Raw genomic sequence first — 21170 nt, 5'->3', positions numbered from 1 at the left:
TCTATCTATCTATCTATCTATCTATCTATCTATCTATCTATCTATCTAGTATCATCTATCTGAGCCTATAGCACCAGGTATTCCCAGGCAGTCTCCCACCCAAGTACAAACCAGGCCCAACCCTGCTAAGCTTCTGAGATCAAACAATCAGGCAAGTTCAGGGTGGTATAGCCTTAGACTACCTTCTTCTTCTTTTTTTTTTTTTTTAAAGATTTATTTATTTATTTTAGAGATAACAGTGGGGAGGGACAGAGAGAGAGAGAGAGATTCTCAAGCAGACTCCCCGCTGAATGTGGGGCCTGATGCAGGGCTCAGTCGCACTACCCTGAGATCATGATCTGAGCGGAAATCAAGAGTTGGATGCTTAACTGATTGAGCCACCCAGGCATCACTATCTTCTGTTTTTTTAAATGAATATTTTTGCTAAGTTAACAAAGTTGTCTGTAGGGTTGTTTTTTTTTTTTTTAAGATTTATTTTTAGAGAGAGAATACACAAGTGAGGGGAGGGGCAAAGGAAGAGAATCTTTCAAGCAGACTCCCCACTGAGTGAGGAGCCTGATGTGGGGCTCAATCCCACAACCCATGAGATCATGACCTGAGCCTAAACCAAGAGTCAACACCCAACCAAGAGTCGACATCCAGGGGTCCTGTGTGTATTTCTTTAAAGATGTCATTCAATTACCATCTGGACTCAATGGTTTCTGATTAAAAAAGCCACCAACATTCTTATTGTGGTTCCCTGAATATGTCTTTTCACCTCTGGCTGCTTATAAAATTTTCTAACTTTGGTTTTCAGTTTATTGACTTTGATGTGACAAGAGGTGGTTTTCTTTTTTTTTTTTTTAAGATTTTATTTATTTTTTTGGCAGAGAGATAGAGAGAGAGAACAAGTAGGCAGAGAGGCAGGCAGAGGGAGAGGGAGAAGCAGGCTCCCCGCCGAGCAAGGAGCCCGATGCGGGGCTCGATCCCAGGACCCTGGGATTATGACCTGAGCCAAAGGCAGCCGCTTAACCGACTGAGCCACCCAGGTGCCCCAAGAGGTGGTTTTCTTTATATTTATGCTGTTTGGGGTTTTGTCGCACTTCTTGACACTGTGGTTTGATATCTTTTATCAATTTTATAAAATTCTTAATCATTATCTCTTCAAACATTTTTTTTCTGTCCCAATCTCTCTCCCCTCTTTTTTTTTTTTCTAGGTCTACAGTTTTACATATGTTAGGTTAGTGTCACACTCTGTTCCCTTTTTAAAAACACTTCCTTCTCTTTGTGCTTCAGTTGGGATAATTTCAATTGCCAGTCTTCAAGTTCACTGATCTTTTTTCTGCTCTGTCTACTCTGGAAAAGCCCAATGAATGAATTCTTCATTTCCTTCTTCTAAATAGTTTCCATTTTTATACTAACATTATCTTCTATTCACGTTTTTCATCTTTGACTAGGTTCTTTAATGTCTATAGCATAATTATTGTAAAGTCCTTTATTCTAATCCCAACATCTGCATCAACTGTGCGACTATTTCTACTGTTTTTTTTTTTACTTGATTGCAAGTCACATTTTCCTGCTTCTTCTGTTTCATAATTTTTGATTATATGACAGACAATGGTATAAAGAACAGAAATGGAACAAATAATATTTATCTCTAAAAAAAGCACATACTCTTGGCTTTTACTGCTAGAATTTGAATTACTATAATCTGTAATTGAGGTGGGACTTGGCTTTGTTGCTGCTTTTGTTAAATTCCATTCACCACTGGGGTTCAAATATTTTGAGGGTAGGATCCAGACTTTTCAACAGGGCTCGGGATTTGAGCATAGACAAGATTCTAGATAGCTTTACAGCCCAGTCAATAGCTTTACAAACTCTATATCTCTCTCTGCTTTGCTGTCTACCCATAGCTCTATGGTTGCTGGGGAATTCTCTTTGTTTTCCAGCCCTGTCCCCCAATTTTCTGAACCTCTGGAGACATCTTTCTGTCTGTCCTGCTGTGTGTCTGGAGACATGCTGCTGTCCCAGCTTCAGTGGACTGCTACTTTGCACTAAGTGAATGCCCAGCAGCACTTCAATGAGGGATCTCTCTCAGCTCTTCTGCCTTGCCCCAGCCTTTGGTATATTGCCACAAAAGTACTGGAGGAAAGAACTAGAGAGTGCATATGAACTTGACTGTGACCAGGGTTTCTTGGAATTCTAATCTGCCATGTCAGTCCATGCATGACCGTGAAAAGCTTGGTAAATTTTGACTGGTTTCTTTTTACTCTCAACTATAGTGGATTCCCTTCTTTTTCTGCTGTGGCTCCATGGATATAGACATGAGTCTCTTTCCTATGAAAAGCTCATCTCTTTATGGAATTTAGGTTTCTCTGTGTCCTCAACTCTCTAGCAGGTTAAAAAAAAAACCTACAATTTTGTGGCATATTCACTTTCTTCTCATTGTTGAGACATTAGCCTTAGCAACATGTTTATGGACCTCTCCTCTGGCAAGGGAAACAAAAGCAAATTAAACTATCGGGAGTACACCAAAATAAAAAGCTTTCACACAATGAAGGAAAACAACAAAACAAAAAGGTAATCTACTGAATGGAAGATGATATTTGTAAATGATATATCATCCAAGAAGGAATTAATATCCAAAATAAAGAACTTAATAAAACTCAACACCATTCCCCCAAAAAAATCTGATTAAAAATGGTCAAAGGACCCTCAGTTTGTTTCCTATAGTTAAGAGTCTCTTATGGCATTAAGGAGGGCACTTAATGTAATTAGCACTGGATGTTATATGCAACTGATCAATCACTAAACTCTATGTCTGAAACTAATCATATACTATATGTTAATTAATTAGATTTAAATTTAAAAAATGGTCAAAGGACCTGAATAGACATTTTTCCAAAGAAAATATACAGATGGGCAACAGATACAAAAAAAGATGCTCAACATCACTCATCATGAGGGAAATGCAAATCAAAACCAGAATAAGATATTGTCTCACACCACTCAGAATGGCTAGTATTAAAAAGACAAGAAATAACAAGTATGGGCAAGAATACGGAGAAAAGAGAGCACTGATGCACTGTTAATGGGAATGTGAATTGGTGCAGCCACTGTGGAAAACAACATGGAGTTTCCTCATAAAATTAAAAATTAAAAATACCATATAATCCAGAAATTCTACTACTGGGTATATACCCAAAGAAAATGAAAACACTAATTCAAAAAATATACATACCTCTATGTTTGTTGCAGCATTATTTATAATAGTCAAGATATGGAAGCAACCTCAGTGTCCAACGATAGATGGATGAAGAAGATGTAGTATGTGTGCATGTGTGTGTGTATATATATGTATATATATATATATATACACATATATATGATGGAATATTACTCAGTCACAAAAGAATGAAATCTTGCCATTTATAACAACACAGATGGACCTGGAGTCTATTGTCCTAAGTGAAATAAGTCAGACAGGAAAAGGCAAATATATGATTTCCTTATATGCGGAATCTAAAAAAACAAAACAAATGAACAAACAAACAAACAAACCAGACTCTTAAATACAGAAGACAAACTGGTAGTTGCCAGAGGGGAAGTGGGTGGGAAGATGAACAAAATAGATGAAGGGGATTAAGAGGTATAAACTTCCAGTTATAAAATAAGTAAGTCATGGAGATGAAAAATACAGCATAGGGAATATCGTCAATAATATTGTAGTAACACTGTATGGTGACAGATGGTGACTATACTTATGGTGAGCACTGAGTAATAGATAGAACTGTTGAATCAATATGCTCTATACCTGAAACTAATGTAACACTGTATGTCAATTATACTTCAGTAATAAATTTAAAAAAAAAGGAAAGAAAATCTAAGTGAAATCATGTCACTCATGTTACTCAAAAATCGCCATGGATTCCATTTCACTCAGAGTAATAGCCAAACTCTTAAATATGGTCTATAAATAAAGTCCTGTGATATGGCTCCTTGCAACCTCTCTGACCCTTTCTCTCCTTTTCACTCACTGCTTCTAGCCATGCTGGCCTTCTTGCTATTCCTAAACAAGTCATGGCACACTTCCACATGAAGGCCTTTGTAACTACTGCTCCCTCTGCCTGCAACATTCTTTCCCCATGCTGCAGTGATCTTGGCAGCTCAAAATGACAGATTCTCACAAGTCTGTCAATTAACTAGATGGTGCTTCTGTTGGTCTCACTTAGACTCACCCATGAGTTTGCAATCAGCTGACAGCTTGGCCGGGCCTAGAGGATCTGAGATAATCTCTCTCCCACATCTCAGATCTTGGTGCTGGCTGTTAACTGGCCTTCTATCTCTACATGGTCTCCCATAATTTGATATTCTAGCCCATATTCCCTGCACAATACAAGCAGCATTCCAAAAGGGCAAAGGCAGAAGCTTCAAGGTTGCTTGAAGCTTAGAATTTGGAACTCAATGTCTTCCTTGTCAGTTGGTCAAAGTAAGTTATATGACCAACCCAGATTTAAATGCGACCATTTGATGGAACAAGGTGCAAAATGTTGTGAATTCACAATTATCACACCCCAGATATTTGCATGGCTCAGTCCCTTCACGTTTGCTACATGTCATCTTAGAAGTGAGGCCTTCCATGATTCCATATAAAGTAATTACCCTCCCCTCACCTTGGCATTTAATACTCCACACTTTATTTTAGCACCACCTGATATGCATATTTACTTGTTTTATTATCTCCCTCCTTCCCCCTATCATAGAAGCTCTGCCAAGGTAGGAATATCTTCTATTTGGTTCCCTAGTATATCTACACCACCTTGAACTCTGGCTTGTACATAGTAGGCACTCAATCAAGACCTGTTGAATGAATTCTCTCATTCAAATGACCATGTACTATAAAATAAGGCAAGAATCCAAAATAACTCAAAAAGCATAATACAAATTTTATGCATGTGAAATATTAGTGGCTTTAGATGTTCTTTGATTTATTCTAAGATTTTGAACAGAACATTTTGTTACACTTCAGTGAGTCCATCTATACAGACTTTAGTCCCTGTTTCTTGAATATAATGAGAATGGTTTTTTTTTAAGATTTTATTTATTTATTTGAGAGAGAGAGAATGAGAGATAGAGAGCACGAGAGGGAAGAGGGTCAGAGGGAGAAGCAGACTCCCCGCTGAGCAGGGAGCCTGATGTGGGACTCGATCCCGGGACTCCAGGATCATGACCTGAGCCGAAGGCAGTTGCTCAACCAACTGAGCCACCCAGGTGCCCTAATGAGAATGTTTTAATGTTTCAACTCTTCATTAAAAGTTTCTGCTGGGCCTAGAATGTACATGGTCTTGGTAGCTTACCATTCTGGCACCAAATGGGGAAGCTGCAAGATTTATCTGCATAACAATAATTTAAGTAAGATTCATATGATTAATAGTGTATCCAAGTTTTGCCTACATTAGTGTCTGCTAAGTTTATCATTTCTTCAGAACATAAAAAAAGTTAAAAAAAAGTCCTATATTAAGTTCAGAATTTAAATGGGAAAAATTCTAAGTAGAAAACACATCAGAAAAAAACAACAGTTTATCAGACATATATGTAAATACGTGTGTATAAAAAAAAATAAAAATGCTCTGACCTCATCCCTAAATCTACTCAATATAAACAGAATGAGTGAATGCTATAGAGAGGAGAGGAGAAGATATATACTAGACATCAGTACTGGAACCACTCTCACCATCCCAATCACCTAAAGCACTGTTATCAGGTCTAAAACAGTTTTACCTTCCATGTGGGAAATAGGATTACTTACCTATTAAAAATTCTATTTTCTGTACTAGAATAATAAAACTAGAGACAATAATGTAAATGAGTCAGCTGGTTACCTACAAAAGAATCTTTTCCCTCAGAGAAACAGGTGTGTGAGGGTGAAGGGGTGGGAAAGAGACCTGCTTTTTATTGTATATCCTTGTAGGCTTTTTTTTTTTTAAACACATGCATTTAGCACCTCCAAACAAAAAGTAAAAATAAAAACATCAATGCAATTTAAAAAGAGGAATTAATTCTCTCTCCGGCTCTAGACATAGTATATAATCTGAAAGGAAGTTTTCGTAAGTGGCATTTTGCATAGTACATAGCCCAAGGAAAAATCAGAATAAAATGGTAAGCATTCTATATGCCTTATGTGTTTCATGTATCTGTATTTTATGGCTCATGTGGAAATCATTGCTCCTCTGCCAAATTTACAAAGACTGGGAAAGCATCTAAAGACGGTAGGTAGTTTAATCCAATGTTAATTTAGGTAGAAGAAAACTTAAAACTAAGAACATAAAAGATTTTCTGCCTTAAAACAATTTTTTTAAAACAAGTAAGTAAAAGTTTTGTGATTTTATTTTATTTTTTGGTCTTAATTCCAATATATTCAACATATACTGTTATATATTAGTTTCAGAGTTAATTCTATATATCACCCAGTGCTCATCACAAGGGCACTCCTTAATCCCCATCACATATTTCACCCATCCCCTTACCCCCACCCCCCTCCTCTGGTAACCATCAGTTTGTTCTCTATAGTTAAGAGTCTGTTTTTTGATCTCTTTCTCTTTTTCCCTTCGCTCATTTATTTTGTTTCTTAAATTCCACATACGAATGACATATGGTATCTGTTTCTCTGATTTATTTCGCTTAGCATTATACTCTCTAGCTCCATCCATACTGTTGCAAATGGCAAGATTTCATTCTTTTTTATGACTGAATAATATTCCATTATTTAAATACACCACAACTTCTTTATCTATTCATCTGTCAATGGACACTTAGACTCTTCCATACTTTGGCTATTGTAAAAAAATGCTGCTATACGTGTAGGGGTGCATGTATGCCTTTGAATTAGTTTTTATATTTTTTGGGTAAATACCCAGTAGAGCAATTATAGTTCTAGTTTTAACTTTTTGAGGAATTTCCATATCTTTTTCCATAGTTGGCTGTACCAGTTTGCATTACCACCAACAGTGCAAGAGGGTTCCTTTTTCTCCATATTCTTAAACACTTGTTGTTTAAGCTTTATTTTAAAGCAACAAAGTCCTCTTAGGATTCATTTTACTTATAGCACATGGATTTAGAGATACATACACTTTTACACTCATGAGTTGTTGATAAACTACTACACCATTGTTGCTGATGTGTTTTCTACTCAGAATTCTTCCATGTACCTAGATTAAATTCTGATTCTAAGTAGCCATAGTAGTAAAACATATTTTGATAAAGTAAATCTTCACTAGCCAAAACTGCTGCATTAGCCAAATCCTAAACATTAAAGGTTTCTTTCATACCAGTGAAAAAGATTAGGTAGTTTTATTTGACTTCCAGCACTGGGGACATTTTCATTCAGGGAAAGGAACTGTTCTCTTCTGCATTAGAAATAGGAGCATTACTATCAAAAAAATTTGATGAATCAAACAGCTGCCAAAAAAAAGAAAAGGAAAAAGAAAAAAAAGCAGATATACATTAGGAATTCTAATGGTAGGAAAGAGGAAGGGATGGATAAACAAGAGATAACCAGTGAGCACTTGCATGAGCTAGCTGTATGACCTTAGTCAACTCTTTTAACTTCTCCAGGACATATTTTTTCATTTAGAAAAAAGAAAAAGAAGGGAGACATAAAACCAGGAGATTTAAGATTCTCCTTAAGTTAAAAAAAAACCCCACAAAACTATAGTTTTGTATTATTAGTAGCATGTTGTTCATTATAGCCCTTGAACTCAAAAAATTCTAAGAATTATGCCAAAAATGTACTAGCACATGTAAGCAAAGATATTTGTGTCTGGACAAGGATGTTCACTGACAGCATTATTTGTATTAGCAAAAGCCTGTGGAAAATGACCACATGTTCAGTAGAAAGCTTGTTAAAGAAATCACAGCATACCTACACAATGGAATACTACGAAGCCATTTAAAAGACTGAGGGAGCAGTAGGAAACAACCTCTAAAATACATGGCCATGTGAATAAAGCATGGCACAGACGGTATAAAATAAAGGGTGTCTTTTTTTCTTCAAGATTTTATTGATTTATTTGACAGAGAGAAACACAGCGAGAAAGGGAACACAAGCAGGGGGAGTGGGAGAGGGAGAAGCAGGCTTCCCGCGGAGCAGGGAGCCCGATGCGGGGCTCAATCCCAGGACTCTGGGATCATGACCTGAGCCGAAGACAGACAGATGCTTAACTGACTGAGCCACCCAGGCGCCCCTATAGTGCATTCTTATCTCGGTTGTTAAGAAGGGGATGTTAACATACACAAAAATGCAAATTTATACACACAGATGGACCTACAGGTATTATATGTATGTGTGTGTGTGTGTATATATATATATATACATACATACACACACATAGACACATGCACATATATATTCTTATTAATGCAAAAATATTTCTAATGCATACACAAGAAACTGGTAGTAGTTGTTACTTCTGGGAGGGGAATTAGGACTTTAAGGCAGAAGTAAGATTTAAGTTTTTACTGTAAACCACTTTTTCGCTCTGATTCTACCATGTGAAGCTTTTATTAAATAAATTAAAAAAAACCCATAAAATTTTTATTTAAAAATACTTATATTTCCCATACTTTAAATTACCTCAAATACTTTACTTATCAAATACATGTCTTCTCTGAAAAAAGATGATTATTTTATGCAAAGATTTTTCAGATTACCTTAAAAAGCCTGGGAAACACATCTGCTGGTTGTCCACGAATCACAAACAAACGAGAGTTTAATTTTCGCAGATTGGCATCAAGGTCTTCAAGGCATTGAAGCAAAAATCTACAGAGAAAAATATTAAAATTCTTAAACACGTATATTTAGAAGATATAAAGTATTATAAAATCATGTTATTCTAAAAATTGACATGCCAACCCCATAATTTTATTACCTCTTATTATCTTATTTTTTCTAACTGATCCGTAAATTACTGTTTCCAGAAATCATACTTACAATTTTCTTATTACAAGTTTCTCAGTATTTTAATGAAATTCCTAAATTAAACTTCCATTAAATAATAGTGAGTGAATGTTAGCAAGGTTTAATTGGTAAGCATAAAAGTTATATAAATTAAATGAATTGATTTCATTGTTTCATTGATGAAATGAACTCAAGTTCAAACAGAAAAGCCACCTTGAAAAATCTAGAACATTTTTCTACTGAAAAAAATGGAAATATCCTATTTAATCACTCTGAGCAAGTGAATAATTTAAGAATTTGAGTATTAGGGGATACTGTAATCATCTATGAGAGAGAAAACATGTCTATATTCAAGTTTCTTATCTAATTAAAGAAACTGATTAAATAGATATGAAATTATGTGGCATAACTCTGAACACCAGGTTAATTAAAAAAGAAAAATTCCATGAGACAGGTGGACTTTTCTCAATGAAGTAAGTACCAACAAGGCTTACACATGATAGATATGTTGAGAAATTCTGGGGTAGTACCAGAAGACTGCTCACTGTGCATCTTTTATTGTGAAGAAATGGAGCAGTCGCCAAGAGCGAATCTGAAAGAGAGGTCATCCCTGGAAAATTCAACCTCACTATTTGCCTCATGCTAATTTCTAACATTTCATCCAGACTCTCTTCCCCTCAGCTGGACATACCTTATTTCTTCTTTACTCTGCTTCTTTCATGTATCTGAACTTAAGGTTAAATATGTGTCTGCCTTTTCCACAGGCCATGTGTTCTCTGAGAATAGTGATTGTGTTTACTTATGAGGAGTAGCCACTGTGCACATATAGCCATTTAAATCAAAATGAACAATTCAGTTTCTCAGTCACACTTGCCGTATTTCAAGGCCTCTCAACAGCCACATGTGTGCCTATTAGTTACTATATTGGACAGCACAGGTGAAGAACATTTCTATCACTGCAGAAAGTTCTACCAGACACCATTATTCTAGGAGGCTGTTCAGATCATTTGCCTATTCTGATACTATCATTTCATCAAGAAAGTTTTGTTAATTTTTTACAGTTGTAGTTATTACTGACATCAGTATACTTAGTCAAGTTTGATACTCTTTTCTATTTAGGAGTCATCATCTCTATGGGTGTGGCGACTCATGAGGACTCATGACTACATATATCACCTTTATTTTTTTTTTAAAGATTCTATTTATTTATTTGCCAGAGAGAGAGAGAAAGCACAAGCAGGGGGAGCGGCAGGCAGAGACAGAAGCAGGCGCTGAACAAGGAGCCAACACAGGACTTGATCCAAGGACTCTGGGATCACAACTTGAGCTGAAGGCAGATACTTAACCGACTGAGCCACTCAGGTATCCCCCATCATGTCACCTTTGGGAAGTTGCACAATTGTCTTTAAACAAATAGGAAACAAATCTTTCTATCTTCACATTTATATTTTACCTCACCCCTGTTCTGTTTGGGTTTGGAGCCATCGCCCTAACTCTGACCCCTACCCCAACCTACCACTACAAATGTGCAAACACTCTGGGGGAGAAGCTTGTTGTTGTTTTTACACCAATACAAAAGTACCTGAATTTTATAAAATTATCCATAACTATGAATAATATTTCATGTTTGGTGATAAATGTTTATTAGGAAACATCTAGTTTTATGTATTTGCTTGGCAAAAGAGTTTTTAGACACTGTAGCAGTCAGATAAAAAATTAAGAGGTTGAATGAACTAGCAATTTTAAGTTTTCTTAAACAGGACAAAACTAAAATGTCCTGGAAGAATAATCCAGGGCTCAGATAGTTCTCAAATCTCTTTTGTGCCATTAGTTTCAGAATGGAAACGTTTCCATATGGTACAAGCAGGTCAAGGATAGATGGGAAAAAATGGGAAAAGAAAAAAAAACCTAATGCAGAAAATGAATAAACCTGGATTAATTAATAATTGGCCTTTTATTTTTCCCTTTCTTGTTCACAGGCTAAGCATTCTTAATACTTTTCAATAAACACCCTATGAACCAAACACTAGAGAGAATGATATGAACTGAAGCAATGTCTTACAATGGAAAATGCAACCAAAGAATTAATTTTGTTTTGGTACTGCATAAAACAAAGGAATAGATATATTTAAATATGGTGTTTTTCTTCCATAGTAAGATATTTTTCTTCCACAGATGTTATCATTTGTATCATTGTAATTTCACATAAAAATTAGAGAAGTACAGTGGACTTAAATATAGGTACTTTATTTTTTTAAAAGATTTAAAAAAATTTTTTAATTATTTGACAGAGAGAAAGATAGCGAGAGCAGGAACACAAGCAGAGGGAGTGGGAGAGGGAGAAGTAGACTTCCCATGGAGCAGGGAGCCCGATGTGGGGCTTGATCCCAGGACCCTGGGATCATGACCTGAGCGGAAGGCAGACACTTAAAGACAGCCATCCAGGTGCCCCCAAGTATAGATACTTTAAAAAAGAACATTGTACCTTTGTACTGTGACTTCTAAAACCAAACGCATATATTTTTTTCATACAATAAAATTTACTTTGTACATATTTACTTATGTTATATGTACATAACAAAATTATTAGAAGAATACTTACCAAGCTGTTAATAATAGCTACCTTTGGGGAGTGGGAATCTCGGGTGGGACTGAAGATGAGAGAAACAAGCTTTTTTTTTTTTTTTAAACTTCATAAAAGGTATAAAATTGATAATGAGCATACACTCTTTCAGAGTAAAACAAACTGAGAAATACTGTATCTACTATAAACAAGGTTTAATACAGAGTGAATATCTTTTCAAAGCAATAGACACACCTCTATGGCATCAATTTTGATGGTTTCATACTATTCCATTACATGGATATCACATAATTTAACAACTCTAGCAACAAATTACTATCCTTCAATCAATCCTGTAAAGTTCTAATTTCCTTATCTTTATGGCGGGGATAATAGCAGGACCCATATCACAGCATTAAATTAAATTAATGAGAGAGAATTAAATTAAATTATTTAAATTAAATTAAATTAAATTAACTAATTTAATTAAAGAATTAAATTAACTAATATATGTGAGAATTAAATTAACTAATATATGTGAAGCTTAAATTAACTAATTAAATTAAATTTAATTTAATTTAAATTAAATTAAATTTATGAGAATTAAATTAACTAATATATGTGAAGCTCTCAGAACAGTGCCTGATCCATAATAAGCACAATTACCTGTTATCTATTATTTTTGGTCCTCTCTTTCCTAGTATTTCTGTTATTGGTATAATAATTCTAGCCCTTATTATCTCTTGCTGGCATTATTTATTGCAATGTCTTAAAATACATTTTCCTACCAACATTTCTTCCCCACTCTAATCCACTTTATACACTACACGAAATATTTCTGACGCACACTTTCCTGTACAAAGGTCTTCAAAAACTCAATCCCTAAAACACATTATTTTGTTTGGCCACTAACTTAGGGTTCCAGGTTCATTTCTTACTATTCCCCCTTCCTTCTCACCAAACCACTCTTTTCGCCACATATCCACTCTCCTGGAATTTGCTCCATGATCTTCCCTCAGCCAAAATACCTTTCCCAATTTCCATCTCTTCAAGTTCATATACAACTAGTCTTCAGTCTTCCAGCTGAAAGTAATTTCTCCATCATCTAAACTATTTTTTTAAAATTTTTTTATTATGTTAATCACCATACATTACATCATTAGTTTTTGATGTAGTGTTCCATGATTCATTGTTTGTGCATAACACCCAGTGCTCCACGCAGAATGTGCCCTCTTTAATACCCATCACCAGGCTAACCCATCCCCCCACCCTCCTCCCCTCTAGAACCCTCAGTTTGTTTTTCAGAGTCCATCATCTCTCATGGTTCGTCTACCCCTCCAACTTACTCCCCTTCATTCTTCCCCTCCTGCTATCTTCTTCTTTTTCTTTTTTCTTAACATTCCATCAACTAAACTATTAAAGGACATATGGAACTCATCCTAGGGAAATGTTCACATTGTACTTTATATTATAGCTATCATATATACATAGCAACTTCTCCTTCTGATGGATTCCAAATTAGTATCTGTGTCTCATTCCTAACTACACAGTTTTCTTAACCTGTGTTTTGGTTTCTACATTTGACAAACAAATATCATGTGATCAATACAATCTGTTGAAAAGATCAGAAATAGAATTAAAAAAAAGAACCCATAGAGCTGTCTTGTATGACTGCTGAAAAACTAGAAACACTATAAAATCACCTAGTAGAATTACTAGCACTTGGTAGATATTCATTAGCATAAGCTGGTAGCATAAGTTATCATTATTCTCCTCTTGGAATAATTTATATTTCCAAAAGAAGGAACACATATTTCTATGTAAGTACCTGGGAATGAGAACAGAAGACAATTAATTAGTTGGATGCCTACATCTACATGCACAATTGTCTTGGATTCATAATTTCTCCTAAAAGTGACTTTGAACAAAGGTTCAATGAAAATCTTTCCCAATGACAAGGCAAATGTGAACATGAATAAATACATAACAGGAGCAAGGGAAACAAAAGCAAAAATAAACTATTGGGACTACATCTTGGGATTCTCTTCTTCACTCCACTCCACAGTGAAGGGAAACAATCAACAAAACTAAAAGACAACTTACTGCATGGAAGAAGATATTTGCAAATGACATATCCAATAAAGGATTAGTATCCAAAATACATAAAGAACTGATACAACTCAACACCCAAAAACCAAATAATCCAATTAACAATGGGCAGAAGAAATGAACAAACGTCTCTTCAGAGAAGACATACAAATGGCCAACAGACACATGAAAAGATGCTCAACATCATGCATCATCACGGAAATGCAAAACAAAACCACAGTGACATACCCCTCACACCTGTCAGAACGGCTAAAATCAAAAACTCAAGAAACAAGTGTTGGTGAGGATGTGGAGAAAAAGGAACTTTTGTGCACTGGTGTGGGAATGCAAACTGGTGCAGTCACTGTGGAAGACAGTATGGAGGTTCCTCATAAAATTAAAAATAGAACAACCTTATAATCGAGTAACTGCACTACTGGGTATTTACCCCCAAAATACACTAATTCAGAGGGATACATGCACCCTTGTTTACTGCAGCATTATTTACAATAACCAAACAATGGAAGCAGCCCAAGTATCCATCAACAGATGGATAAAGAAGATATATAGATATGCATATATCATGGAATATTACTCAGCCATAAAAAAGAATGAAATCTTGCCATTTGCAACAACATGGATAGATTTAGAAAGTATAATGCTAAGTGAAATAAGCCAGAGAAAAACAAATACCATATAATTTCACTCATATGTGGAATTTAAGAAATAATACAAATGAACAAAGGGGCAAGGGGAGAAAGAGACAAACCAAAAAACAGACTCTTAACTACACAGAATGAACAAATGGCCACCAGAGGGGAGGTCAGTGGGGGAATGGGTGAAATAGGGAAAGGGATGGAGAGTACACTTATCTTGATGACCACTGAGTAATACCTGGAATTGCTGAATCACTAAATTTACACCTGAAATGAATATAACACTGTAATACTAACCCTGGAAAAAAAATGTTTCTATATATAATATATCTCAAGATATAGTGCAATTAAGATCCTGAATCAACTAATCTCTAAGTATATAATTCTTCCTTGATAATGCCATAAAATGAAACCTCTAATATCCTAGGTTCAAAGTATCAACTCATTGACATACAAGATTTCTTTTCAGTGCTGAAGAGATAGTGTTACTTGAAAGGGTGCTATATAAAATCTAACCTTTCATCCTTTACCCTTAACTGGGAAGAGTAAGTTCTGTCAGAGTTCAGATTCAGTGTGTTCCAGAGAACACACCAATTTCAGCCTTTATATATTACAGTTACATGTGCCTCAGAACAGGCATCCAATATTCAATGGAATAATTCAATATAATACATTGAAAATACATAGGGTACACTTTTAACAGGAACATATGTTCAGATCTTCTCTTAATATGGCATATTACTATACCCATTTGGAGGCTCAGTTAATAATGCTATTAACTACATGCAACAAATTGCTTTTAAAGGCTAAACAGTGAGAGGACTAGGAAAGATGGCGGAGGAGTAGGGGACCCTATTTCAACTGGTCCCTGGAATTGAGCTGGATATCTACCAGACCCCTCTGAGCACCCACGAAACCTGCCTGAGATGTAAAAAGATCTGGATCTCTACAAACAGAATATCGCAGGCGGTTGGTTTTGAGGTACAAAGCAGGAGCCCTGATTCCGCGGGCAGATATCGGAGAACAAATGGCAGTGGAAGGGTGCCTGGCCGTGGGGATCCTACACTGCCAGTGAGCGACAGCCTCGCGCGCTGGGGACGGGGCACAGACTCGCAGACCGGTAGCGGCAGGGAAACGACTTTAGGGCAGCCCACGGGGCGGAAACCCGCAGTGGCGGGGTTGCGCTTGCTATCTGGGGGTGGCTGGCGGTTTTAGAAGCACAAAGGGCAGAGACCTGCTCCGACCTGGAGGCAGGACTGGGGGCGCTGCGGAGGGGGGCGCACAACCCAGGATGCTGCAGTTTATAGCAGCACGGACAGAAACAGAGACGGTGTGGCCTGGAGAGCTCACTGAAGAACAGACTGTGGTCTCTGCTCTGAGGAAGAGGGTTGGAAACGGTCTCTTCTGCTCTGACTCGTGGAAGAGACGCGGAAAGCCTCCAGGGAAAGCCGCCAGAGAACAAAAGCCCCAAAAACTGATTCCCGCTGAGCCCATCCCCCTCCACAGGGGGGCAGGGCAACTCTGCCCAAACAGGGTTGCCTGAGCAAAAGCGGGGCAGGCCCCTCCCCCAGAAGACAGGTTGGGAAAACAAGAGGCCAGTAACCCTAAGGTCCCAAGAAAACAGGTGCAGCTTGCTTGGGTTCTGGTCAATAATTTGGACTCTATACATTCCCTCAAACACCCATCAACAGAATGACTAGGAGAAGGAGCCCCCAAAATAGAAAAGACTCAGAGATTATGACTTATGCTGCAGATTTACAAATGGATGCAGATATAACCAAGATGTCGGAGATGGAATTCAGGCTAGCAATTGTGAAGACAATGGCTAGAATGGAGAAATCAATTAATGGCAACATAGAGTCCCTAAGGGCAGAAATGAAAGCTGAATTGGCAGAACTTAAAAATGCTATCAATGAGATCCAATCCAATCTAGATAATCTAACAGCTAGAGTAACTGAGGCAGAAGAACGAATAAGCGACCTGGGAGACAATATAATAGATAAAAAGGGAAAAGAGGAGGCCAGGAAAAAACAACTCAGAATCCATGAAAATAGAATCAGAGAAATAAGTGACACCATGAAGCGTTCTAATGTCAGAATAATTGGAATCCCAGAGGGAGTGGAGAGAGAGAGAGGACCAGAAGATGTATTTGAGCAAATCGTAGCTGAGAATTTCCCTAATCTGGGGAATGAAACAAACATTCGGGTCCTAGAGGCAGAGAGGACCCCTCCCAAGATCAAGGAAAACAGGCCAACACCCTGGCATGTAATAGTAAAACGTGCACATCTTAGAACCAAGGAAACCATCTTAAGGGCAGTTAGGGGGAAGAGATTCCTTACGTACAGAGGGAGGAACATCAGAATAACATCAGACCTATCCACAGAGATCTGGCAAGCCAGAAAGGCCTGGCAAGACATATTCAGGGTACTAAATGAGAAGAACATGCAGCCAAGAATACTTTATCTGGCAAGGCTTTCATTTAGAATGGATGAAGAGATGCAGAGCTTCCATGACCGGCAGAAACTGAAAGAATATGTGACCACGAGGCTGGCCCTGCAAGAAATATTAAGGGGGGGGTCTATAAAAGGAGAAAGACCCCAAGAGTGATATACAACAGAAATTTACAGGGACAATCTATAAAAACAATGTCTTCACAGGCAACATGATGACAATTAATTCCTATCTTTCAATAATCACTCTCAACGTGAATGGCCTAAATGCTCCCATAAAACGGCACAGGGTTGCAGATTGGATAAAAAGACAGGACCAGGACCCATCCATATGCTGCCTACAAGAGACTCATTTTGAACCTAAAGATACATCCAGACTGAAAGTGAAGGGATGGAGATCCATATTCCATGCCAGCGGACCTCAAAAGAAAGCTGGGGTAGCAATTCTTATATCAGACAAATTAGATTTTAAACTAAAGTCTGTAATTAGAGACACAGAAGGACACTATATCACTCTGAAAGGGTCTATCCAACAAGAAGATCTAACAATCGCAAATGTCTATGCCCCCAACATGGGAGCAGCCATCTACATAAGCCAACTGTTAACCAAAATAAAGAGTCATATTGATAACAATACCTTAATTGTAGGAGACCTCAAAACTCCACTCTCAGCAATGGACAGATCATCTAAGCAGAAAATCAATAAGGAAACAAGAGCTTTGAATGATACACTGGATCAGATGGACCTCATAGATATTTACAGAACATTCCACCCTAAAACAACAGAATACTCATTCTTCTCGAGCACACATGGAACTTTCTCCAGAACAGACCACATACTGGGTCACAAATCAGGTCTCAACCGATACCAAAAGACTGAGATTATTCCCTGCATATTCTCAGACCACAGTGCTTTAAAACTGGAACTCAATCACAAGAAAAAATTTGGCAGAAATTCAAACACTTGGAAGCCGAAGACCACTCTGCTCAAGAACGTTTGAGTCAACCAGGAAATCAAAGAAGAACTTAAACAATTCATGGAAATCAATGAGAACAAAACCACATCGGTCCAAAACCTATGGGATACTGCAAAGGTGGTCCCAAGGGGGAAATACATAGCCATCCAAGCCTCACTCAAAAAAATAGAAAAATCCCGAATTCACCAACTAACTCTACACCTTAAATAACTAGAGAAAAAGCAACAAATGATGCCTAAGCCACACACTAGAAGAGAAATAATTAAGATTAGAGCAGATATCAATGAATTAGAAACCAGAAACACAGTAGATCAGATCAACGAAACTAGAAGTTGGTTCTTTGAAAGAATTAATAAGATCGATAAACTACTGGCCAGACTTGTCCAAAAGAAAAGAGAGAGGACCCAAATTAATAAAATTATGAATGAAAGTGGAGAGATCACGACTAACACCAAGGAAATAGAAATTATTAGAAATTATTATCAACAACAATATGCCAATAAACTGAGCAATCTGGATGAAATGGAGGGCTTCCTGGAAACCTATAAGCTGCCAAGACTGAAACAGGAAGAAATTGACAACCTGAATAGGCCAATAACCAGTAACGAGATTGAAGCAGTGATCAAAAAAACAAGAGTCCAGGGCCTGATGGATTCCCTGGGGAATTCTACCAAACATTCAAAGAAGAAATAATACCTATTCTACTGAAGCTGTTTCAAAAAATAGAAACAGAAGGAAAACTTCCAAACTCATTCTATGAGGCCAGCATTACCTTAATCCCCAAACCAGGCAAAGACCCCATCAAAAAGGAGAATTTCAGACCTATATCCCTGATGAATATGGATTCCAAAATCCTCAACAAAATCCTAGCTAATAGGATCCAACAATACATTAAAAGGATCATCCACCACAACCAAGTGGGATTTATCCCTGGGATGCAAGGGTGGTTCAACATTCGCAAATCAATCAATGTGATAGAACACGTTAATAAGAGGAGGGAGAAGAACCATATGGTCCTCTCAATTGATGCAGAAAAAGCATTTGACAAAATACAACATCCTTTCCTGATTAAACTCTTCAGAGTACAGGGATAGAGGGAACATTCCTCAAGTTCATAAAATCCATCTATGAAAAACCCACAGCGAATATCATCCTCAATGGGGAAAAGCTGAGAGCCTTTCCCTTAAGATCAGGAACACGTCAAGGATGCCCACTCTTGCCACTATTGTTCAACATAGTACTAGAAGTCCTAGCAACAGCAATCAGACGACAAAAAGAAATAAAAGGTATTCAAATTGGCAAAGAAGAAGTCAATTTTCTCTTTTCTCAGATGACATGATACTTCATGTGGAAAACCCAAAAGACTCCACCCCCAAATTACTAGAACTCATACAGCAATTCAGTAATGTGGCAGGATACAAAATCAAGGCACAGAAATCAGGTGCTTTCTTATACACTAACAGCACAACTGTAGAAAGAGAAATTAGAGAAACGATTCCATTTACAATAGCACCAAAAACCATAAGATACCTCAGAATAAACCTAACCAAAGAGGTAAAGGATCTATACTCTAGGAACTACAGAACACTCATGAAAGAAATTGAAGAAGACACAAAAAGATGGGAAAATATTCCATGCTCATGGATCGGAAGAATAAACATTGTTAAAATGTCTATGCTACCCAGAGCAATCTGTACCTTCAATGCCATCCCGCTCAAAATCCCAGTGACATTTTTCAAATGTCAAAATGCTGGAACAAACAATCCTAAAATTTTTATGGAATCAGAAAAGACCCTGAATCGCCAAGGAAATGTTGAAAAAGAAAAACAAAGCTGGGGCATCACGTTGCCTGATTTCAAGCTATATTACAAAGCTGTGATCACCAAGACAGCATGGTACTGGCACAAAAACAGACATATAGATCAATGGAACAGAATAGAGGACCCAGATATGGACCCTCAACTCTATGCTCTAATAATCTTTGACAAAGCAGGAAAAAACATGCAATGGAAAAAAGTCTCTTCAGTAAATGGTGCTGGGAAAATTGGACAGCCACATGCAGAAGAATGAAACTTGACTATTCTCTAACACCATTCACAAAGATAAACTCAAAGTGGATGAAAGACCTCAATGTGAGACAGGAAATCCATCAAAATCCTAGAGGCAGTAACCTCTTTGACATCACCCACAGCAACTTCTTTCAAGATACATCTCCAAAAGCTAGTGAAACAAAAGCAAAAATGAACTTTGGGACTTCATCAAGATAAAAAGCTTCTGCACAGCAAAGGAAACAGTCAACTAAACAAATAGGCAACCCACAGAATGGGAGAAGATATTTGCAAATGACACTACAGATAAAGGGCTGGTATCCAAGATTTATAAAGAACTTCTCAAACTCAACACCCAAAAAACAAATAATCAAGTCAAAAAGTGGGCAGAAGATATGAAAAGACACTTCTCTGAAGAAGACATACAAATGGCTAACAGACACATGAAAAAATGTTCATCATCATTAGCCATCAGGGAAATTCAAATCAAAACTACATTGAGATACCACCTTACACCAGTTAGAATGGGAAAAATGGACAGGGAAAGAAACAAATGTTGGAGAGGTTGTGGAGAAAGGGGAACCCTCTTACACTGTTGGTGGGAATGCAAGTTGGTACAGCCACTTTGGAAAACAGTGTGGAAGTTTCTCAAAAATTTAAAAATAGAGCTACCCCTGTGACCCAGCAATTGCACTCCTCGGTATTTACCCCAAAGACACAGATGTAGTGAAAAGAAGGGCCATATGCACCCCAATGTTCATAGCAGCAATGTCCGCAATAGCCAAACTGTGGAAAGAGCCGAGGTGCCCTTCAACAGATGAATGGATAAAGAAGATGTGGTCCATATATACAATGGAATATTAATCAGCCATCAGAAAGGATGAATACCCAACTTTTTTTTTTTTACATCAGTATGGATGGGACTGGAGATTATGCTCAGTGAAATAAGTCAAGCAGAGAAAGTCAATTATCATATGGTTTCACTTATCTGTGGAACATAAGGAAGAGCATGGAGGACACTAGGAGAAGGAAGGGAGAAATGGGGGGGGGAATTGGAGGGAGAGACGAACCATGAGAGACTATGGACTCTGAGAAACAAACAGGGTTTTAGAGGGGTGGGGGTGGGGGGATGGGTTAGCCCGGTGATGGGTATCAAGGAGGGCACATACTGCATGGAGCACTGGGTGTTATACGAAAACAATGGATCGTGGATCACCACATCAAAAACTAATGATATATTGTATGGTGACTAACATAACATAATAAAATTTAAAAAAAATAAGAAAAATAAAAAAATAAAGGCCAAAGAGTAGTAAAACTCACTACATCTCTTTGCATAATTATATTACCTATGTAGAACCACAGTTCTCTTGTTATTTAATTGCATTACTAATCTGCATCACTTCAAAATAGAAAGGGTGTTTCTTCACTTTAAACATATTAAAGACTTAAA

The 21170-nt window shown here is 37.3% G+C and overlaps 1 protein-coding gene and 1 pseudogene across 4 annotated transcripts in view; both read right to left on the bottom strand.

Moving 5' to 3' along the window:
• CRY1 (cryptochrome circadian regulator 1) overlaps nt 1-21170 on the bottom strand; it is a 122610-nt gene that overhangs the window by 42716 nt on the left and 58724 nt on the right. For all 4 annotated transcript variants that reach the window (XM_073900346.1, XM_073900344.1, XM_073900345.1 and 1 more), the window contains exon 2: nt 8689-8797. In XM_073900346.1, coding sequence (XP_073756447.1) covers nt 8689-8797 — 109 coding nt within the window. The remainder of the gene's footprint in view (nt 1-8688; nt 8798-21170) is intronic.
• On the bottom strand, nt 63-179 carry LOC112831236 (5S ribosomal RNA; annotated as a pseudogene).

This window comes from Callorhinus ursinus, unplaced genomic scaffold, assembly GCF_003265705.2.
Source record: "Callorhinus ursinus isolate GAN/ISIS: 27379988/994484 unplaced genomic scaffold, GSC_fseal_2.0 scaffold14, whole genome shotgun sequence".
Taxonomy (NCBI): Eukaryota; Metazoa; Chordata; class Mammalia; order Carnivora; family Otariidae; genus Callorhinus; species Callorhinus ursinus.
Note: the sequence above shows the minus strand (reverse complement) of the source record. Positions and strands in the feature narration are given on the sequence as shown.